Source organism: Anomalospiza imberbis, chromosome 3 (genome assembly GCF_031753505.1).
Source record: "Anomalospiza imberbis isolate Cuckoo-Finch-1a 21T00152 chromosome 3, ASM3175350v1, whole genome shotgun sequence".
In the NCBI taxonomy this organism is placed as follows: domain Eukaryota; kingdom Metazoa; phylum Chordata; class Aves; order Passeriformes; family Viduidae; genus Anomalospiza; species Anomalospiza imberbis.
Window position 1 is genome coordinate 29,562,259 of NC_089683.1, and position 23,836 is coordinate 29,586,094.

At 36.9% G+C, this 23,836-nt stretch overlaps 1 protein-coding gene across 4 annotated transcripts in view; it reads right to left on the reverse strand.

The window, feature by feature from the left end:
• COL9A1 (collagen type IX alpha 1 chain) overlaps positions 1 to 23,836 on the reverse strand; it is a 64,931-nt gene that overhangs the window by 24,151 nt on the left and 16,944 nt on the right. For all 4 annotated transcript variants that reach the window (XM_068183758.1, XM_068183755.1, XM_068183756.1 and 1 more), the window contains 21 exons: positions 23,178 to 23,252; positions 22,582 to 22,617; positions 22,409 to 22,471; positions 20,486 to 20,539; positions 19,851 to 19,886; positions 14,727 to 14,750; positions 14,358 to 14,411; positions 12,743 to 12,796; positions 11,159 to 11,191; positions 11,004 to 11,060; positions 10,239 to 10,292; positions 8,980 to 9,033; positions 6,605 to 6,658; positions 5,180 to 5,233; positions 4,475 to 4,528; positions 4,239 to 4,292; positions 4,079 to 4,132; positions 3,812 to 3,865; positions 2,623 to 2,667; positions 1,758 to 1,811; positions 1,611 to 1,664 (listed from right to left, as the gene is read on the reverse strand). In XM_068183758.1, the coding sequence (XP_068039859.1) occupies positions 1,611 to 1,664; positions 1,758 to 1,811; positions 2,623 to 2,667; positions 3,812 to 3,865; positions 4,079 to 4,132; positions 4,239 to 4,292; positions 4,475 to 4,528; positions 5,180 to 5,233; positions 6,605 to 6,658; positions 8,980 to 9,033; positions 10,239 to 10,292; positions 11,004 to 11,060; positions 11,159 to 11,191; positions 12,743 to 12,796; positions 14,358 to 14,411; positions 14,727 to 14,750; positions 19,851 to 19,886; positions 20,486 to 20,539; positions 22,409 to 22,471; positions 22,582 to 22,617; positions 23,178 to 23,252 (1,071 nt within the window). The remainder of the gene's footprint in view (positions 1 to 1,610; positions 1,665 to 1,757; positions 1,812 to 2,622; positions 2,668 to 3,811; positions 3,866 to 4,078; positions 4,133 to 4,238; positions 4,293 to 4,474; positions 4,529 to 5,179; positions 5,234 to 6,604; positions 6,659 to 8,979; positions 9,034 to 10,238; positions 10,293 to 11,003; positions 11,061 to 11,158; positions 11,192 to 12,742; positions 12,797 to 14,357; positions 14,412 to 14,726; positions 14,751 to 19,850; positions 19,887 to 20,485; positions 20,540 to 22,408; positions 22,472 to 22,581; positions 22,618 to 23,177; positions 23,253 to 23,836) is intronic.

Sequence of the window (23,836 nt, forward strand, 5' to 3'; positions counted from 1 at the left end):
TGCACTTTGTAAACACAGAGAAAATAAAGGCAAGGAATCCAGATGTCATGCTGGTCTCTAGAGTGATAAAAAGAAAAATCACTGTATTTAATCTGCTTTAAGTATTTCTGTTCATCTACAGGGTTACTAATAATTAACCTTGAGTGTCAACCCCTGTTCTACGGACTGCTGATTTTGTAAATTCATGTTCACATTGAAAGGATTAAAAGAATAGTTCAGCAGATTACAGTGCATTATCAGAGTGGGCAATTACTTTGGTCTGATTCAATTATAATTTTTGTTCCTGTCACATTTGTACAGTATCAGCTTAAGAACAGGGCTGAAAACCTTTTCGAGTGTACCCAACACTTTTTAATACTAAGAACAAAAATAAAGACAAAAACAAAAACTTGTTTGCAAGTTGGATGTTTGAGAGGCTGAAGATGCCTGTATTCCATCCTAGTAAATACCCTTACAATCCCCTTTCTGTATCATCCTTAGGCAGCTGTGGACACAGCAGCAATGCAAAGACTGTCCAAAATAAATGTGATCTCATTATATTAATACATCTAGCACCTGATAGTATAAACCACAGGGAAAAAAAAAAAAAAAAAAAAAAACAAAAAAAAAAACAAAAACAAAAAAAAAAACAGAAGGAAATAGAATCTGTTACTTGGCTGACTGCTGGTGTATGTTTAGGACCTAATTCAGAGAAGATATACCTGACCCTTACAAATATATCACAGACAGTACCTCACTAAACCTTGTATGAGAATAACTGTACAAGTCTGGGAAATCATCGCCAGAGTATCACTGGCAAGAGGGAAGCCTGGAAAAGCAATTGCTTACAGAGCTTGAAGCCTGGTTAATATCATCAGAGTGAATATTTGTCCATGAAAATTTTCTTCAAATCACTGATCCTCTCATCCCTCTCCATCCAGAAGGATTAGCAGCAAAGGGAAAGTAGATCAGCCTTATGCAGCTTCAAACCATGTCAGGTCCCCTCTAGAGAGAGTCAGAAACTACCCAGCACTCTCCAGTATCCAGTTGTTCTTTGTCCTCAAAACTGAGCCTTAACAAATAATTTTCTTAGCAGATTTATTTCCTGCAGCAAGCTACCTGCCCAGAAGCAATTTTTCCAGTCTTCCAAATCTTTCTAGTGTTAAGAAAAATCTCCAGGGAAAGAAATTAGAACAGCAGTGTTTTCAATGAAAGATAAATGCAATTCTTCACACCACTATATCTATGTTAATAATGCCAACCAGATTGTTGCAGTGGAAGAACAGGAGTTTGTTTCCAGCTTTTTGTCACAAACCACACTTATTCCCTCTGTTTTGGCTTTTACTCAGCATATTTAAATACAAAAACAAAAAGAATATAAACAGAGGTTAAAAATTTAACTTTTTAACACCAAAACCAATCATAGGACGCTACTGGATATATACAGGACTGTATTTCTCTATGTGATGATGCACATCCTCTTGGTACAGAAGGTAAAGAACTGGTATTTACCTCAAAAATTAGAATTTATGATAAATAATAATTTTACCTTGTGGCTATAGCTTCAGTAACCCTAACTTGAGAAACTGCAATTTTACATATTCTCAATTAGAAATTTATTCCATACTTACTGGTGGTCCCCGGGGTCCTGTTGGACCTGCTTCTCCCTCTGGGCCCTGTTGACCCTGTTTTGGGGAACAAATTTGAAATGCAACATATTTGAAAAGTGATTTTTTAAACGTTTTTCTAGATCTTTTGTATAAGATTAATGGTTTTACCTGTTTACCAGGATTTCCCATTAACCCTGGCACCCCAGGAGGACCTTTATTACCCTGTTGGGCAGAAGATGAAAAATATTAGCCAAGCCAATGATTTGCTCTTCCATTTTAAAATAAAAAATTAAAATAAGTAAAGCAATAAGGTCTAAACAAAATCAACTTGTGTTAGTTTTTTAACTTCTGCCTTATTTTTGGTGTTCTTTTAACTGTGACCAAATCTTTCTATCTAATTTTTCAAAAGTCATATTTCAGTTCCTTTGCTGTTTATGCGCTGACAAATCCTAAATAGATTTGATTGCTGCTGTCAAATCACAGAAGGCAATACCACTCCATGTAATTTCAGACAAAAATCATGTCTCAGTCTAGTTTTCTTTTTCAATTGCTTACAGCTAAACTCAAACATCATTATCTGAAACATCCCACAGTCTCAATCTTACAAAGTTTTTTTAATCTAAATTGGAATTGATGCAGCAATTTGGTGCTACCTAAATAGAAATAACAACCCCTGTGATTGAATCAGCTTAGGGTGGCTATAAATACTATTCTTATTACAAGATTATTCATTTCAAGATGTAGTGAGGTAGGCACATCAAAATCTTCCTCTAGCAATGATTTCCATAAATTTAAAACAAATGGCCTTTTTAAGGTATTATTTAATGCCTAGAATAATGAAAACCATGTAATATAGCACAAGAATTATGAAAATGTACAGGCTAAAGTTGAATAAAAACTGTATTTAATTTCTTCAGCCTAATGTTCATCTCTTAACGCAAGAGAAGGTTAGTACAATTTCACTGAATACTTTAGATACTTTAGCACTTTATTTGTGCTTAAGATAAAAAAGACAACACTCAAGACATTTTACCTTTGGGCCAGGAATGCCTTTCATACCTGGAGAGCCTGGGAAACCCTGAAAGAAAAAAATATTTACATTTTTTTTGTTGTTAAGGTGATTGAAAATGGTGTTTAAAAAAAAATTCTTTCTCATGCTGGAGTATGAGAAAAAATCCTTTTATTTGACATTAAAACACTTTTATTCAATAAGGGATCAAGCTTGAATTCTTTCAAAGTAACAGATAAGGAGTATTATTCTTACTTCATAAATTGCAAAAGGAGCATGGATAAGTGAGGAGTTACGACTTTTTCTGTCCTAGACTAGAAATACATGCTTGTCCCAGTATGCTGAGACTGGAGGTGCAAAGTTTTACAGATACCTTTGGACATTTTTCATTCCCTCCCCGCTGCTCTGCAACAGCTCAAAACAAGTATGCTTTCACTAAATTGTCTTCCAAGCTTAAGAGTTCACTTAGTATTACAAATTTATGTCCAGTTCTGTTTTAAAACATCTCCATCACTGTTCCTCACAGCAATTACTCCCATAGCAAAGTGTTTTAAAGAGGTTTCTCTTTAGCTTTTGACAATTGGTACAGTTTTCAAACTTAGTTAATGCACGAGGATTACCTTCTGAAAGAGCCCATAAAGCACCAGTGATTCCCTCTAAGTTCCCCATAGGGAATACACTGGAGACCTCCAACACACCCACAGAAAGAAGCATGAGTGTGATGCCTTCCAGATGTTCTGAGCCAGCAGAATATCAAAGGATGATTGTTCATGGAATGTACAATGAATTGAATCCTTTGAATATCAAAGGATGATTGTTCATGGAATGTATGTCAGAGCAGCAGCTCAGCTTTTCCTCTCTGTTTGGGAATAGCTGGGCCCTAGTCAATACAATGAGACCAGCCCTAATTATGGGGTCATAGGATTCACAGGGTCTCAGGTAGGAGAAACATGAAAAGAGTCACATCCTGGCCACAAATGTTTTGTGAGGCCAAGTTCCCCACAATAGCATCCTAAGGAGATCTAGACTGTTGTGCAAAGGTTTTACATACACATAAAAAAATTTCCTCTTGCATTACACATACTCTTCCCTGAGCCTTTTGCTTAGATTCTCACTAGAATAACTCACACATCAGAGTCAAATCAACCAATACACAGCCTTTGTACAATTTGAACTGAGCCTACCTTTCAAAGGTAAAATACTTGATACTTACTGGCAACCCCTGGAGCCCTGTATCACCTGGAGCTCCAGGTTTTCCTGGTTCACCCTGTAAAACATTTTAAGTTGTAATTTATGCAAATCAAACATGATGGAAAATTTTGTTTCTGGAACACAGAGCTGACATACTTTTGGATCTGTAGTAACGAAATGTTAATTCAATTACCCTAATAATGTGCATAAAGCCATGAGCAGCAGCCACAAATTAATGAACAAATCTAGGGCACTACCAGAGCTCATAAACATGCCAATTGGGTCTTACTTTAGCTCCAGGCATGCCAGGGATCCCTTCACGGCCATCAACTCCTGGTAAACCCTTGAAAAAAGAAAAAAAAATTATTGTAACTTTGAAAAGATTTTGCCCAAGCACTAATATGCAAAGTAGAATTGAATGAAGCAAATAAATAAATAAATATACATACAGGCTCTCCTTTAGGCCCAGGGAGGCCATTTATTCCTCTTGTACCTTGAGGACCCTAAGAATAAGAACAATATTTAAAAACTAGGTGAAAGACAATGAAATGGCAGATTAAAAGAATGTCAATGCAAACTCATTCAGATACACATTATTTGGAGAGTACCAGTTATGCACTGTTTATATGCTCTTAAGTAACTAATGTTTGCAAGTCAACAAGTGTCAAAATTTGTCTGTGCTCACCCTTTCTCCCTTTGGACCTGCCTCTCCTAGTGGACCTCTCTGTCCTTGATCCCCCTATAGAAAAAGATATTTTAGAAATAAAATCAGAATAAACTTCCTTGTATTTTTTAGCTAAAACTCCAAGAAAATCAACAAGTATAATCCACATTTGGTGAAAGTAGACAACTCAAAGTCACACTATATTTAAAAATGCAGGTTTTTAAAACCTGCATATATTTTACAAAACACAGCTCAAGCCATCATCACCTGAGATTTCAGGATTTGCAAAGCAAAGGATGTTGCACTTGTTTAACACAGTTACAAGCACAAATTCCAGCTATGGAAGCAGAGAGCAAGGAAGAATTTAAGAAAAAAAAACAACTAACCAACCAAACACCCCAAACAAATAAAACACACACACAATAAAAACCTCCAACAAAAATTGCCCAAATCGCACTGTATGGGTTTTGTTCCAGTTTGATACATGAAAAATTCCAAGCCACCTTAATGCACAATAGGAAGAGGAAACATACTAAGAAGTTAAAATGGGTTCATCTACCTCAAATTCTTTGGGAACATTAAGACATTACTGACTTGATATCACTGTAATATCATTTATTCACCTGTGGGGAATTAATAGAATTGGATCAATCAGGGGCTTCTTTGATTCATAGCTGCAAAGTTGCACTAGCTGGGAAGAGTTTGGATAACCCATACTCTACTTACAGGTGCACCAGGAAGACCTTGGGGACCAGGATCACCATCAAGACCACGAGCTCCCTACAAAACAAATAGATAACACAAGATATTACAGCAAACTGCTGTAGCACTAACAACTTATGTGTCCTGCTTTCCTAGGACCTACAAAGTCTCTACAGATGAGAGGGCTTTTTAGCGCCAATTTAAAAAAAAAAAAAGGCAATCAATTTTTTTTATTTATCTTGTTTTATGGAAATATGAAAGCAAATATATTTAAATAGTAAAAAATGTCAGTCAAAAAACAACATTCAGATGATTCTCTAAAAATACAGGAAGGAAGTAGACCTTATACATGCTACTTCAAAAAATCTCTATGTCTTCTTTAATAATACTATATCCTTCACCACATAATAAAATAACATCAAAATATGCAGAGAAATCATCAAGTGCAGTGCTGCTATTTTTATAACATGTTTCAAGGAAACAACACAATCACTACCCTGTAAATAAATGTAAATTCAGAGAAAAAAAATCTTTTTAAAAAAGATTTAGAGAGAACATGGAATTCTTTAGTTAAGCAGATACAGTAAATGTTTCAAGTAGACAAAACATTACAGAAAATGTAGGTAAATAACTACAAAGAATTAGAACACACAAAGACCAGAAGAACAAAGATAGTAATAGCTTAGCAAACATGTCCAAGATGTTAGGAAGGAGCATTCATGAGAAGACTCACAATCAGGAGAAATTTGATGCTGTCTCCAAAGAAAGATGATCACAAGATTTACATGATTTGACTTCTGGAGAAGGAGATGATGGCAGGATTGCTATGTTCTACTCCTTTCAGAAATTATGGGTATATAGATTTAACAAGATCACAAGACTAGAAATGTAGCACCCAGCTTTGAAATAACAGATAGAAACACTTAGACAAACAGAAGGAAAATTGTCCAGCAAAGTAAGAGCCCACATAAATATTAATCCCACTGGCAGCAATTTAAGACGCAGAGATGTCAAGGTAAGAATGGGAAAAAGAACAAACTCTCAATAAAAACTCCTGACAATAACTGGAATGATTATGGAAGTAAAAGGCTTTAGGAAGATACAAATCACGGGAGGGAGTATTTAAGTTTTAGCTTTAATTTAAATGTGCTATAGTTTATAATTTTTATAACTTTCTATCTTGCAAACTACAGACTTGCATACATGCAAAACTACCATAAATGCAAGGACTGGGGGAAAGGAGTAAAGAGTACATGTGTTTCATCAGTTTGAAGGACTGAGCTACCTTTCTTCCTAACAAGATGTACAGTAACTATGGAAATACAGCTGACAGGAAAGAGAAAATACAGGGGAGATAAAGAAGAAACTTAAATAAGCTTTTAAAACATTCAGAGTTTTACATTTTTTCTTCATATAGGCCATTTTATAGAAAGAAAGATTAATACTCACTTTGGTACCTTTAGGTCCCATTATACCAGTTATACCTCTGATACCTAGAATGCCCTGAAATAAAAAAAGTATATTCAAATTTTGCTTAATTCTTCTCATCAGAACTGCCCTACTTTTCAGACAGAAGACTCAAGAGTTCTACACCCTTTCTTTATGATTATTTTGCTATTTTCTTAGTACTAAAGGAGAAATCCAACTGCTGCTGTATTAGAATTCTTAATTTATCTGGTAATTTGATATTTTACTAAATTTAGAATTTTAAAAATAATAACAGAACTATCAGGTTGTATTATAAAACCACAGATACACCATAAGGACAGAAAAAAACCACTGATTTTTCTTCTTGGTTACCTCAGAGTTGAAGCATTCTTTTCTGCAGATTGTGTGAAAGGAACATGTGATGGCCAAATTTATAGAAGTGCTAAGTTGTTTTAAGTGAGGGATTGGACAGATGAAGGAGATTTTACAGAGTTCCAGAGGCAAAAAAAGCTAGGTTTTTGAGAGTACAAGTGCTAATTTTATATGTCCACCAAGAGGCTAAATTTAGTAGACATCCTAATGCAGCAGCATGCATCATAACTATCATCACAGCTGTCAACACTTCCCTTCAAAATAGTCTTGTGGGAAATTTGGCTTCACTGTCTTCATCTTCCCAAGAGACTGACACTGACTGAGATGTCTCCTCCCTGCAGAGACCAAACCCTCAGCCATAATATGCTTGTCCTGCAGCTGTGTTATTGAAACTACAGGTACTTCCCCAGAGCTTGGGCAAACCCACTCCTTGAGCAGATTCTACATTGGCAGCCTCTACTTGCTCCTCACAAAACTGGATGGAATCTTGCAGAGAACACTTGAAACCTTGTCAGCCTAAAAGGTGGGGAAAATCATGGTAATGCAACAATCACTACAGCAGCCCCACAAGGGAGATGAACAGTTTAATCCTGCTACTAAGATCACAGCTGGAAGCAGGCACACTGTGGTATCCAACATTTTCTATCAAAAACAACACCTCTCCCAGGGGTGGCTGTCTTACGCAGATCTTGTCCATGGAATACACTGGTTGGGTTGCAGGTACTGTAGTGGAGACTGGATACTTAACCCCTTTCATTCATTTATGTAAGGAGCAGATAAGAAGATACAGCAGAGTCTACAGGCTCTCCATCTGTGCTTGTAAAGCGTTGTCTGTCCTTTTTCACATGGATTAACTATCTGATATCACTTTCTGCATATTATGAATCCTAAATTTTAATAAAAGCCAATTATTTTAGGGTTTGTTTGTATGGTGGCCAATTGGTGATACAGTGAAAGGTTATAAGTAATACATTAAAAAAATGAAAGTCAATCTTTAATTGATTTTTAATTCTACTGTGTTATTTCACAGTGATTGAAGAACTTTACCAAACCGAGTAAAATGAATTGGTCCCCACACGCCTTTCAGACAGCAGAAACTGCCTCTCACACAAGTACTTTGTCTGCACCAGGGCCTCAGGGATACCTTTTTAGGATCAAGCATCAGAAGGAATGGACACTTTCCTTTATTTAGTCTGTTCTTTACCTTTTTCTAGTCATAATCCAGAGGTTTATGTTGTCATATGTTTATGTTCATAGAGAATTTTGTAATTTAGATGCCACATGCATTAAGGTAAGCTCCTGTATAGCATCAAATCTGGACAAGCAATGCATGGCATTAAATAAAGCAATGGCATTAAATAAATACTTTAACACCTAAGGAAAAAGGCATGAGACCCCATCAGAAAATAAACCATAGAAATTAAAGGTGTTATGCTTGTTTCTTCTACTTAGAATTCTGTTCCCTAGTCCTTTTCAGTCACGGTTACCAGAAGAGCTCCTCACAGAGAACAAGCTGAAGTGGTATGAGTTAGAACAAAGCACAGTGATTCAGGACAAGAAAATAACTAGATATGATTGAAGGATACTTCTTGTGCAAGCCAAAAGGCAAAAAAACTTCAGGGAAGAAAAAAACTGTTCTTCAGTGGTTGCAACTTCATCCTCAAATCTCTGCTAAGTCTGAATTTCACAACTGATTGTGTTTCAAACACAGTGAAGTCAGAGTCATCAAAATTATGAAAAGGAAGGTGAAGGGAAAAAATTCAACTGTTTTCACAACCTAAGCACAACACAGAATTTTGGACATGAAATAGTTTTTAAATTTAGCCTTTCTATATGGAGCTTTTTGCCAAGCAATAATGTAGTTTTGGAGGGACTTAAATAATTCTACTTTGATTCATAGACAACATGGCAGAATAAAGAGAAAGGTGCATGGAGGTCTTGTAATGTCTGTTTTCTTACAATAATAAGAAAAAAATATGTCATTATGAAGAAAATTAGTAACACTTTAAAAGGAAATACTTTACTGGAGGGCCTTGAGCTCCCACTTCACCACTGGGCCCTTGGTCCCCTTCTTCACCCTGGGAAAGCAGAAGGAATACATCTGTAGCCAATCCATAGCATGCATATTGCTCTGTCATTTATGAGGTGAATTTCCTACTTAATGTTTTCTGTCACCATGTCCTGAAAGAAATCCAAACGAAGTCACACCACTTCCCCAGATAGACACTCACTCAGGTTCCCATTCCATTCAATTATTAGTCAAAAGGGTAATTTTAAAGAAACCTCTGTATAAAGAATAATGATATTTTACCCTTAATCTGTAATTCAATTTTTTCTTGATATATTAATGTCTTTAGGATTTTGTCAGGAGCTGTAGTAACAGGGCAAGGAGTAAAGGGTACAAACTGCAAGAGGGACAATTTAGGTTATATAGTAGGAAGAAATTCTTTACTGTGAGGGTAGTGAGACACTGGAACAGGTTGCCCAGGGGGGCTGTGGACGCCCCAACCCTGGCAGTGTTCAAGGCCATGATGGGTAAGGCCTTGAGAAACCTGCTGTAGTTGAGGTGTCCCTGCACATTGCAGAGGAGTTGGGACTACATGACCTTTAAGGTCTATTCCAACCTCTTAATATTCAATGATTATACGATCTCTTGTTCTTCCAGACTAAAAGTGCAAAAAGTTTTCTCTAATGGTTTTCCCTGCAACATTGAAGCATGGATCAAGGCAGTGCAAATCTGAAAATTTCTTACAACTATTTCAATCTTAAAGAGCTTATATAAAAAGGTTAATTCAAATGAAACACTTTGAGAGTTAACATTTCAGTTTTCAAGATTAATCAGATTTGGCCTCTCTTTATGAACTTACACTATGTCTTTCTGTCTCAAATATATTTTTCCCTCTCATTCTTCATTTAAGTATTCATCTGTGCTGCAACTAACTTGGTAAATTAAGGGAATTATCCTGCATTTAATTGTTTGAAAGTTTTTTAATTAATAAACTTAGCTTCAATTTTCCCCTTAAGTTCTATAATAATTAAATTGAACAATCAAAAAGCAGGAGGAGTATGCTTTGGGCATCATCATAAATACATAGTACAGGTGAATATAGAATCGAGAAGCGCCTTTGGTTACTCTGGAGCACTATGATATGTAGTATCACTTCGTGCATTCTGTTAAAACAATTAATATTTGTAACAGAATATAATACTGGTTTTGAAAGTGAGGCTAAACTACTATTAGTTTGCTAAAAACAACAGCAGTTTTTTCCTGTTTTTATTTTACCTTATAACCTTGTTTTCCTGGTTCACCAGACTCTCCTTTTGAACCTTTTTGCCCCTAAAATAAACACAAAACCCCAAAATAAATTAATAAATAGAGACTATTCAAAATTAAAATACAGTTTTCCAAAACAGATACAGACTGCTGGGAGCTGTCTTGCTGTTTCCTCTCAAACCCCATTTCACTACTCCTTCCTCACCTGTCTAGGAAACACTACATATTAAGTACTATGCTCAAAATATCTGCTTCTGGATCTAACAAGGCTGCATTTCTAGGCAGGTAAGTATTTCTTCTTATGTTATCCCATAAAAATTTCCTGAGGCCAACAGTATTTCTAGAAACCAGCAAAGAATATATAGAAAAAATATTAGCTAAAATGAGACTCAAAAGATGTTAATTTCAATTTAGTATGTTACAGGTCTCCCGGGAAGAGAAAAAAAAAAGTCAAAAATATTAGGGATCTGCGGAAATATATAGAGTTTCTGGAGTCAGACCCACAAATGATCCAGGAAGTGAATGAAGCAATTCTTCACATACTCTAATCCTCTCAGGACCAGACATGAATTTTACAGTTAAGATTAGAGGAGTAGCAAGAGATTTTAACAAGAGGTTATTTTGGCAGTCAAGAGTTGAACAACCATAAGCAAGAACAGTGACATAATCTTTTTTGAAATTAACAGTGAAATGTCCTTTTTCAAGTCAGTAATTACCCTCCCTAGTGCCTTGAGACAGTACCTCTGGAAGGAATGCTGGAACAAGTTCTCTTACCTTCATACCCATTAAGCCAGCATGTCCTGGGCGGCCAGGTGGACAAGCACTAGGACACTGGAAAAGCATTCACACAGTTATTACCACTGAATAAAGCTGAATAAGATTGTCTGAGATTACGTAAAAAGAAATAAAAACATGGACAATAATCTTACCAACAGGTCGCCATCTTGCAGACCAATCGTTCCCTAAATTAAATTAAATTCATCAAAGTCAGTAATACAGAAATAACCAGACATGACTCATTAGGCAACAGAGTGATTAGACAAAACTACTATCTAAACCTAGAATCAGAAATACAATCAACCAAAGGATCGCTCACATGAAAAGCACCTTAACTGTAGGATTTTATTATAGGACTGCAGGTCCTATCCTCTAACTTAGAACAACTTTTCAGAAAAACCCCCAAATATTTCTCTTGCTTTTTAAACTACCTCAAATATACTTTCTGTTAAATATAGAACAAATATGTCCAAACCCCACTAGTTTCCCACAGGAAACCATGGCAATTTCTGTAATAACTTACTGCCATTCACCAAAAGATTCAGGTCTTTACAGAGAAAATTATTTTTACAGGAAAAACAATTTTCCCAAAAGCATTGGTAGATGACAGTTGTAATAAACTAGATATGAGTGTACAATAAGATGGACTCAGTGGGGGAAGGCCTTTTCTCATATTAAATCAAATACTTGATGGAAGCTAACAGGAGGTTTATGAGGCACAACAGGGAGAAATATTATTTCACAGCAGCAGCTGGATTCTCTGAAGCCCTGTGGGAGGGATCACACTGTTTTCAGAGAAAAGCACAGGAGAGTTTAAGGAATGAGTTCCTTAAAGAATGGTCTTTCTACATGCACAAGGATTTTTAAAAAGCCAAGAGTGTTTGGGTCCATAATGTCATCAACTGGAGTGAGACTGTGGCACTTCAGAAACCTAAAACAGACAGAACTTTAAGGAATAGAAGCACTATACACCTCTGTTAAGGACTCAATTCCACTTGTTTCTAAATGACTCTTCTCCAATTTGCCATTCATGTTTTTTAAAATGCCGCTCCCTCCAGTGGGGGGAGGAGGTTCCCAGCAGAGGAATAGTACAGCTTTTAAAAAGACATCAGCACAGTGCCTTTCCCAGTGGTTTGCATTTCCCAGGCCCCAGACTGAGACGTGTCTGCCAAACTCTCCACTTTATTTCTCTGGGCAGGTAAATTGCCACAAAATAAAGGCATAACACACATCCCTCCTCCCAAGAGGTTAAAAAAGCTAGCTGTTCCCCTGGAGAGGCAAAGCACTGCTGTTAAGCTTTCTTTTATTCCTTGCAAGTAGCAGATCTGATTGCAAGAAAGACATCAGAACTCAACCCACCTGGATGCGTATATTTCTGTCTCACAAGCCAAATATTCTCTTCTTCTCCTAACAGAGAAAAGCCTGCCTCTACTGAAGTAATACCAGTGGGGCCCAACAAAGATTAAATTTACAGTATTATGATTCACAGGGGATTTTAAAACCTGTGTATTTGCAGTTTACAGAAATGGGAAGGCATCATGACAGAAGTTACAAATTTGCATTTCAAACTGCGTTTTTATAACCATCAAGAGTGGAAATTTGCCTTCTAACTGGAAGATCAAAATCTTTCTGATATCCTAAAGTCAGTACTCAGCTGTAGAACTTGGGGAGAAGTTTTGTTCAAGCAGCAACAACACAAAATTCAGATGTAAGCACATTTTAAAGATATCACTTACTGGAGGACCTGGAGGTCCTGGTAGCCCTGGTGGTCCTCTTTTTCCTGGATCTCCCTTAAAAAGGGTAAAATAATTTAGTTGATTGATAGCAATAATAACAACCAGCACTCACATAATCAGAGCACACAGCAACAGTGAGAAATTAAGTGGCTACAGAAGGACAGACTGGGTAGGCAGTTAAAACATCAACCCACAACATGGCTCCCAGAACAGAATGGGAAAACTATTTTTTTCAGTAGAATGGCAGCCATGCTGTGAAATAGGAGTCACAAGAAAACCAAAACTTTTTTGCCTGCTTTAGAAATCTGAAACATCTGACCACAGGATCATCTATGCACTCCTCCTCTATAACTGCTATTAAGTCATGAACAAAAAGAATTCTAGTAACTGGCAAAAGTAGATAGAGGAAAAATATCCACTTTTTCAGAGCACAAGAGGAATTTACCAAGTTAAAATTTTTTTCCTGTTTGTGAAATTTTGATGCTGAGTGCTCTCATAAGTAAAGACAATGTGAAATGTCTGCAAATTATTTTTTGAAGGTTTGTAATTAAAATAGATTTAATAATTGGGCAGAGACCACCTTTTAACTTAATGTTGTCATTTCAATATTACCTTTTACACTTCATTAAGTCATAAATGCAATAAACAAGATTAATATAGAAAAATTATTAAATCTCAAAACATGAGAACTATAGAGCCATTCCTTTCCATGTAATGCATAATTACATTGTGGGACTCGTCATAACAATGTATTGTGGAGGCTAGGGATATAAATGCATTCAGATACTGACTGCATTAATGGAGATAGGCTCACATGCAGCTTTTGAAAAGGCATTACAGACGCAATTTCTGATTCAGATAGTCTCTGAACTACCAATTAACTGCCAGAATGTGTGACAGTATGACAGAAAAATGACATTTTATAAATAACCTGTACACTTCCCTTGGTATCTATTCTTGCCCTTCCTACAAACAAGACAGTGAGCTAGATGGATCATCTTCTGAAGCAAATCTGCAGTTTTTGATATTCTTTTTTTAATTCATTTATGTAATTGCATTTAAAAATAGGTTTTATTAAACAAAATTTTAACACTATTTCAGATTTCAAGTAGAAAAGTACCAATAGGTTTCAGCTTTCATTTCAGTAAAGTGTGGTGTCAAAATGCGAGTGTGGCGAAACTGAGTGCACAGTTCAGCAGTAAGGTCAATAGATGGAGCCACATTAAAGTGAGACAGAGAGGAAATACTGAATTGCCATGTTCACTGGTATGCAAATGAAAATCAGTAGTTTAAGTAGTTAAGGTTTACATTTCCTGTGTTTCTGCCAGGTCTGCTTTTTGATTTCAGATTTCCTTGAATAAAAGATGTAGAGTATGGGACACTGAAACATTTAATTCTAATCTGACAGGTGGCCGTGACTTTGTGCTACGCATTGCTCTTATTTCTGATGGGCTTCAAACAATATCCTTCTTCTACCAGTGATCACTACAGAGGAAAAAAAAGGTTTGAAAATGCTATGATAGTGCAAATAGTATTTAGATGACCCATTTTTTTCTTTAAGTACCTTGTAGCAATTGAATAAACCTGCATTTTCAGCAAACACAGTAGTACTTACAGGTGGACCAGCAAGACCTACTTCCCCGGGAAGTCCTGCTGCACCAGCTGGACCCTGCAACAACCAAGGTAAATAGTATTTTTATACCATATAACATCTATATTACAAACATCCAAGGACTGAGAACATGTAATTCTCACAAACAAAAAAACATGCATTCAGATACCAGTATTCTTGCCCCATATACCATAGACCTACACAACACCTCAGGGATAGCTGAAGAAAACATACATAATAGACACAGAACATCAGGACAAAACCATCTCTTTTTTTCACTGAATTACTTTTAATTACAGTATAATAGTTTTATTAAATATTCAAACAGATTCATTGAACAGTATATTTATTAATTGTAAAATTGATACTTACAGGCGGTCCAAGAAGCCCCTTGCCCTGTGAAATATGAAAAAAAAGAGATCAGAAATATGGGGAGGGTTGCAAATCTAGTAAAGCTGTTTTCCAAGAATAGAGTATTTCAGAAAAAAAAGGTGTAAAAAATGCCCTCATTTGATTCTGCCAAATCATATTGAAAACTTGTTTAACTACTGTTAAAAATCAATTTTATTATTAGGTAATCAGAATATTAATATACTGATTAATTTGCCTTGCAGTATCATTACACGTATTTATAAACATATATACTCCACAAGGGAATGAAGACATTAAAGGCTTTGTGTTTAACTAATTATCAAGTACCATGATAAACATATCTATGCTATAATAATTTCCTTCTAAAGGTACATTTGAATTGATAATAAAAGTGAACTTTTTTCCCCACAGTGCTTCCCTGAGGCCTAAATCCATTAAACTTACAGTTTTTGGTAAGGAAAAAGAAAACCAAACTTCTCCTGTTTACATTTTCCATCAGTGTTGTTCTTCATTTTAACAAGAAGTCTCCAAGACACAAATGTGTTTCTGCCTATTTGGATTATATACTCCCTCTAAGAAAACAGATCCCTCGGTCTTGCATTATTAAAGCAAATGGAAAATTTTTTGGAGAACAGTGTCGGTGATATGTATGAAATACTAAAATACAAAATCCCAAATATACTTAAATATTCGGGAGATTTGACGTAATCAGGCACCTGGGCTGAATGTGAGTAAAAAAGCCACAGAATATCAATCCAGGGCTGTATTTGTAAGCCTGTTCAGAAAAGGCAGTATAACACAAGGAAAATTTCATGCATTCATCAGAATCATTCCATTTTAAGCATTTAATACACTGCAGAAAGCAAGCTTGCCTAACCTACATAATCTCTTTGCTATTGCTTCACACTTCCTTGCTACAATTCATCATATTATGCATATCTATATTTGACTATACAAATCAAACTATCACTGCATCACATATTCAATATTATAGTATCCCCTGCCTGTAAAAGAAGGACACCACCTGCTTGCAGGTTTCATTGGAGTACCCCTTCCTAACACACCCCCTAACAGAGGCAGGGAAGGTCAATGATACCAAAAGAAGCAGCTACAGCTGCTGTGTCCAGCCCACACAGTGGCCCAGGAGAAGGCTGTCCCCTCCTCTGGCCATTCTACTGCATCTCCTCACCTTCCTAGCAAAAAGCAGGGACTCTCCCCCAGCAATCAATGCCTCCTCACACAGCTACTCCACCCTTCTGGCCATGAACTCCCTACAAGCAGACCAAGTTGCAAAGCTGAGAGCAGCTCCAGGGCAATCATCAGTAAGGACATAAACAGAGCTGTTCAGCAGTTCCTGTCCCAACCAGCTGCCAATGTTCCTTGCTCTGTCTGTGTCCTAAAGGGAAAGCCTCTCCACACAGCCTGGGGGTGAAGCCTGACATGCCAGGTGCTTGCTGTGTGCTATGGAGGTGCTCATCTGACCCACGGAGCACATGGAGTGCACAGGCCTGGCCAGCAAGCCAGAGTCTGCAATCCCCTGCCTCAGAGGCACCTACCCTGTAATCTGGTAAGTACCCCTGCCATCCACTACAAAGAGCCTAGTGTTTGCAAGTGTACCCTGTGCTGGACACTGTGTTTTAGTAGACCATAAAATATTTTCAAATTCTCTGTCACTAAATACACATAGTCCTACCCATGTGCCACATGTGTAAACCACTAGCAAAATATCAGCTCACAGAAAAGGTAGAAGGGACTAAAAGAGAGAATGGACTGAAGAGTGCAATACATGCACTTAATGTAACAGCCCCAGGTCCATCTACCAGGACATGTCAGAGAGATCAGCATATTTAAATTACTTGAACAAAAATATTAATTGAATTAATCACAAGAATTCTAAGAACTTTGTAACCTTGTCCTTTAAAAATTATCTGCCAAAGAGATGAGACAAAGAATAAATTAAAACAAAATGATGAAACAGGAAAAAATGTTTAAAAAGCAGATGATAACTGAAGATTGTCAGGGTACATTCTGGGGAAGAAAAGGTGACAGAAGCAGAGAAGCAAACATTGAATATAAAACTTTATGTCCTTAATATGCATTCTTGAAGATACCCGGAAGTCCTAACTTGGCAGATAAATATCACTAGAGAAGCATGAAAAACAGTGATAATAATTAAAAACTAAATAGTGTTGTACCCAAGGCTTCTGATTTTCTCTTTGCACTGAGCATTTAAACAACTTAAGCAAGAGGTTTTGTGAAAAATGAAGTCTTTGGGTAACTATCCAGGGACTACTCCACTTGCAAAAAGCCACTGACAGTATTCAAAGCAGTGCATAATTACACCTAAGCACTCAATTAATCATGTAGGCAGTATGCAAATTCATAATTGTGCTCGCTATGTTTCTGGTAAATGAGCATTCATAGATCAAACCAAAGAAGTGCAAAGGTTAAACAGCTTACTACATTTGTAGTAAGAGCTTCTCAAAAGTCTCTGAATCTGAAAATCACAACTATTGCACTCCAGCACTACCATTTCTACTTGGGTTTTTTGTTTGTTTTGTTTTTACAGTAGGTGGGTTCTGTTGGGGTTCTACAGGGAGTCTTTTGGTTTTTTAGGTAGCGGGGTTGTGGGGTTTGTTGTTGGTTTGGTTTTTCATTTTTGTGGATTTTGTTAATAGGTAAAATCTCACTAAAAGGTCAGATGACCAGTGCTGGCCATTTTGAGAATCTTCCAGTAGCTGCACAATTTCTTCGGTAGCATTCATCAGAGGGAAAATTGCATTTATACATGCTTTCCTAGGAGATTTATTTTAAGCATTAATCTCTCTATATGGACTCAGCATGTATGGGTTAACAACTATGGAACTACAAAATCAATCACTAGGCTTCTTCCTAACTTGTGAGGTCTAAGGATAAATCTTAATAAGTGCAAGGGTAATGGCATGAGTAGACTAAGTATATCCATCCTTTCTCTTCTTTTTAAATAAATTGGAATTTTCCTTTCCTCATTATAAATATTCCTGTGGATTCATCTGAAAATACAAGCTTCAATTGCTTATTAAGCAGAGACAGAACAACTCCAAAGGCAATCCCTACTGAGGTTCACTGAAGCATTACCACCTTAGGATTGAAAGTCTCAGGGCAAACAAAATCACTCAGCTTTGAACAATGGTCCAAAATCTTATCAGATTTATTGCTTTTACAGTCTCAAAATATGGTGACAAAAGTCCCGCTGCTCTGAAGAGAATCAGCATTCTACCTTGACAAGTTGGTCCAGTTTCCTGCTTTCCCAAATTAACATCTCTACCTCCGAATTGACATTAACCCTCTTTATACATGTTTTATGTACACACTTATTCTGGAAGGTCTTAAATTAATCTTTCTTGCATTATTCTGTAAAGGGTGAGCTAAAATTTTGTACATTTTCCCCAATTCAGTTTTTCTTTCACTTGACAGGCTAAAATGCCCCAGTACTTTATCCAAGTATTTCAGTAATTCAGATTTCTTTCCCCATTTTCTCTTATCATAAAATTACAGAATGGCTTGGTTTGGAAGGGAGATTAGAGATCACCTAGTTCAAATTGCCATGAGTAGGGACACCTTCCATTAGACCCGAGTGCTCAGATCCAACTTGGCCTTAAACACTTCCAAGGATGGGGCATCCAAATCTTCTCTGGGCAACCTGTTCCAGTGCCTAAGCACCCCCACAACAAAGAATTTCTTCCTAGTATCTAATCTAAACCTACTCTCGTTCAGTTTGAAGCTCTCTTGTAGGGTCCCTTCAGGTACTGGAAGCCTGCAATGAGGTCATCCCCAAGCCATGTCTTTTCTAGGCAGAACAATCACAATATTGTCAGCCTTTCCTCATAGGATAGGTGGTCCACCCCTCCAATCATTTTTTCCCATATCATCTGAGCAAAAACACCTGACAGAGTTTAACTACCTCTTCTTTGCAGCTAGATGTTGTAATGTGCATGGCATACAACCCAGAAATTATTTCCCTATCTAGTTGACATTAAAAAAAAAAAACACCTCAAGCCTCTAACAGAAAAATGTATGGGTTTCAGTCTACCTAGAACCTACCTAAATTCTGCTATTTTCTGTGACTAAATTCAACTCATATACTCATATATTGAGCCTGCAGACCAGCCAGCCATTATATGACCTATTTTCCAAATTTTCAGGTGAAAATGAGCATCCATGAAAATTAAAGTGTCCACAAAGTGATTTATCTTGAGTTTGAACATGTCTATAATGTCACACCTTCAAGAATAACTTTATCATTTTCTCTCTGGCCAACTATCAAAATAATTGTTAAATATAAATTTAATGAGAGTTAATAGGAAAAGGTCAAAAATACAAACACACAAGAAGGAGTGTTATAGTGGAATACCATACCTCTTCTTTTTAATTTAAATAATTTCTCCAAATTAAATCTAATTTTTCATTAAATTTTAATTATATGCATTCTTATTATAATTTATTCTAGTCATCTTGTTATTTATTCATCTTCCTTGAGGTTTTTTACTAAGCTAAATTCCTACATGCCAACCATCATTCACTTCTTCTATCAGCAAAACTCCTAAAATTTACAATTATTTTCAGTCCCTAAAAATGGATGTTAGATCCATCTGTGTGCTAACCGGAACACTACTCTTTGCATGTTCTTTCTGATATTTTGGCCTGTGTTCATACAGAACTGCAAAATAGCACAAGGAGTCCACAGAATTGACACTTCAGTGATGCCATTTAAGCACATGGCAAGAGGTTGAAAACAGGAATAACTGTGGACTCCCATATGCAAATGAAACATAGGCTCTCTCATCTCCATAGCATTTTCACAGAGATGGAAAAGAATGGTGTAAGTCCAAAACTTGGGACTCCATCACACATGCTCCTTTCTTTTCTACAGCATACAAACCAAACCATAAACTTTCAGTAATATTTGCACACTTAGATATAAAGACAAAACTGTTCCCTAAAGTACTACTTTTGTAACTTACGAGTTCTTTGAAACCTCAGAAATAGATTTGGACTTTATTTCACTACATTTAGTGGTAAGAAGCCTTCATAATAATACTTAAGATGTAAAAATCCTCTTTGTATACTAAATGCATTACTTACTGGAAGTCCACGAGCACCCGGCTGTCCTGGCTCCCCCTTTAAAAGATAAAAAATGAGTTTAAGAGGCATTAGCATCAAGTTTTGTAAACAATATACAGGAAGATGTTCTCTCACCTTTTGGAGGATATCATTTAGTGGACATAGTCTGCAAGTATTATTCACTTCATTAATGCTATGCTGGTTTCAGTAAGACTTGATAGAAAGACTTTCTCAGTATTAAAAAAGATACAGCCTCTCGCCTTTTATTCCCCCACCCCCCAAAAACTCAAGCATGCTTGTTACTCTGACTTCTGATTTATATTTAATTTGTTTGATTGATGATGAAGTCAGGTTTCACTGGGCTGGTTCACACTGCAGATTACAATGGCACAATTGTAATACAACATAGAAAGGGCCACACCTTTACTGAAGATGCTCAAGCTTAATGTCAACAATGTAATGCTAGCCACCATTCCTTGCTTCAGGCTGTGGGAATGGAAGCTTCCTTGTGCTATGTGAAAAAGGCCCAGAACATGTGTATTCCACGGGTATGTTAGGATTGTAAGAAAGGCTGCAGCATCTTATTAGTCACATAGAGACAAACAAAAGTGCTGCTTTAAAAAAATCCATCATTTCATGAATAATTTTGTTCCTACCTTCTGTCCTTTTGGTCCTGGGGCTCCACGTGAGCCATCAGGTCCTGTGAATCCCTTTGGAAGTAAGTTATACAGTGTTAATTCAAGGGTTATGTGGTTTTTTTTAATCACAACAAAAAACATTATACAACATGGAAAAACAAGACTTTTAAATGAGATTAGTAACTGCAGGAGCCTTGCAATCCAAATATTTATTTACATGTACAGATAGAACTGCACAAGTTCAAAGTGCTAGCTTCTAGTGACAAACATCAGTGCCTGTGATACATATCTTCAAGAATTACTCAGCTATATCACAATTAAATTAATCACAATTAATTAAATCTCTCTTAATAGAAGACTGATTAATTTATTTCATGGCTAAGGTTAAAACCAAAAACTGTCAGTGTTGTCCATTTCAAATAAAAGTTTCATTGACAACAACAACATAAAACAAAAACCCATAAAGCTGCCAGTCTGGATTTAAATTTACCCTTTGAACTTGTCTATCTGGCTAAAATTAAAAACTAACAATGGTATTATAACCAGGAATTCATTTGGAGTTCTTATTTTTCCTTTTGTTTCCAATTTTATAGTCAGCTTATATGGTTTAGAAATTTCCTGATATCCAGAAAAGCTTTTCTTTTACATTTATCTATTAATTTTATTTTTTTGGTACACATGACTTTTTTTGGTATGCTTCCAGCAATCCAGTGTTCATACAATTGTTCCAACAATTTGATTTTGAAAGCTTACATGATCATTACAAGCAATTACTGTACAGTACTTTTTTACAGTCTATTAAACCTGACACTGAAATAATTTTTCAGATAAAATGCAATTTAAAAAGTCAGAACTGCCTCACCAATTAAACACAGAAGGTATTATAAATCTAAAACACCAATTAAAGGTTGAATGCACAGTGGAAGTACAATAAGGTCTCCTTTTTATTCTTCAAGTGAAAATAAAAAAGGTTCAATATTTCAAAAGATGTACTCTAGTATTACATTTTCACTCATCCACTAATATGAGGGAATATACAAGTGTGAACAGATACCAAAAGCTGAGCTGAGTTTAGTGTGTTCTGTTTCATGTGATTCTGTTCCCATTAATTTTGGTAAGGAAAATAAAACTATGCCTTAAGTGAAAATTGTAAGAGGCAATGCCTTTTAAAGATCTGCTTATAGGGGTTGTGGGCCTGTATTTTTTTAGGAAGCTGTGAAGTGGTATGAGATGTCACTCACAAAGCCCATTTCCTCTTACAATTTGAACAGTTTAATTAAAGACTCTTCCAGCTCCATGTCCACTAAATCTCTTCCCAAAAGCAAATTAAATATTAACCTCTAACAGCATTGCAACCTTAAATAGATACTAGGCTTTTTCATTTATATAATTTGCAATACCCTCTAACACACCGTTTTATGGTATATAATATTTATTTATGATATTTTAAATTTTTAAAATTTTAAAAGCTTTTGTAAATTAAACATAAGGTTGCCTACCTCCTGGCATAACATCTAAGTACTAATGCAACAATCTTGTTTCATAACAAGAAGTGCTTTTTAATGGTGCTCTCAAAAGAGAGGAATATGATGTTTCCAAAAAATGTTTGAAGGCATTTTTATAGCCACAAATTTATTCAAGAGGTATGACCTAACAGGCCATCAACACTAGATGATGTTGGAACTTCAGACTTCTCTATTTTCTCTGTTATTTTCTACAGGACGGGAAGATGCATCACAGATCTTCCTCACGCCCTTGCAACTCTGCCCTTTGACCAGAGGTGGCTTCCAGAGGCCACAGCATGAGTCGTCCCTGAGACCACTGCCCAGTGCCCTCTCCAGGGCCGGGTGGCAGCACCGACAGCCCTCGTGCTTTATTTATTTATTCTTGAAGAAAACAAACAAACAAAGACGGAAATTCTAGAAAATTAAGTGTACTCACATCAGCTCCCGGCTCTCCAGGCAACCCAGGGGATCCTGGTTTGCCTGCATCCCCATCTGGACCCTGCAGGATTTAAATGGACAGTTAAGCATGTTTCACAGAGGGAAGCAGAAACAAAACTGAAAATTTTCTTCTCTAGCAGAAGCAAATGGAAAGTAGCTGAAATCACTTACCGGTGGACCAGGGGGGCCCTTTGGGCCTCTCTCCCCCTACCAAGATATGAAAAGGAAAGTATTAGTCAGAACTACAACAACCTTTTATGGTCATTCATGAAAATCACTGATTTACAGATTATCAGAAATAATCCTGAACTTTTAGTGTAGAAAACAAATATTAATTCCATATAATTTCTATTACAGACTAACAGAAATCATCAGAGAAACTTCTGACAGGAATCAAGGGAACATATGTAGTAGCTCCTATCAGGAATAATGCCACAAATCCTTATCATAATTTAGTATGAGTGGGCATCACTATGTAATCCCTTTTGAGATTAGATTTATAAAACCCTTACACCCCATTAATGGCAGATAATCACAGCATATGATGCTGATTACACAAAATAAATAATCCTGAGTTTTCTATGCCAAAGATAATCTGAAAATCTGCTTCCCTTACTCACTCCAGCCCACTACAGAGCATGAGACCCATCAATTCCTTCATGTATCTGCAGCCAAATTCAAACTCCTGAAGATCAAAGGCTGTCAGACAATGCAGATACAGCTCAAAGCATTTCCTATTTACTAGGCAGGGCATGGGAAACACTTACATCAATGCCATCAATACCGGGAACTCCTGGTGGCCCTGGTGGACCTGGGGGGCCTGGTGGACCAGGGGGGCCTCTCTGACAAGGAGTAAGAAAAAGGAACAATTAGAGCCTGGCAAGCCATGGAGCCACTCTGCAGGGACCAGCACATTTAGAGGCTATGGGTTAGTCAGGAGGTCACAGCTGTGACAAGGACCTGCATTCTCACCCCATGTATATCACAGGCCCTATATCCTATTTTGACTGTCACTATGAGGACTGGCAACACCGTCCTCACCAAAGGAATGGGGAAGGTGTCAAAGGGCCCTCCCTGGGCCCAGCCACTCTCCTGTGCCCACAGTGCTGCCAGGGCCAGGTGGGCTCCACTCCCCACGCAGCAGGGTCTGAATGCCCCATGGCGATGACAGGGTGGCAGAAATGAAAGTGATCTTCGTGAATCGAATACGGAAATTCACTACACTAATTACTCTTTCTGCCAACACAAAGGAGACAGTTTTCCTGAGAGTTCATACTAGCAACGAAAACTGAAAACACCCGTGCTTCACTGACAGGCTCAGCAGTTTCGCCTGGCTCCTCGGGATTACATTAACATCCACAGAGGCACTTGCTCAAAGCGCCGGGCTCCCGGGGGGAGGTAGCAGGCGCCGCCAGCCTGTGGAAAC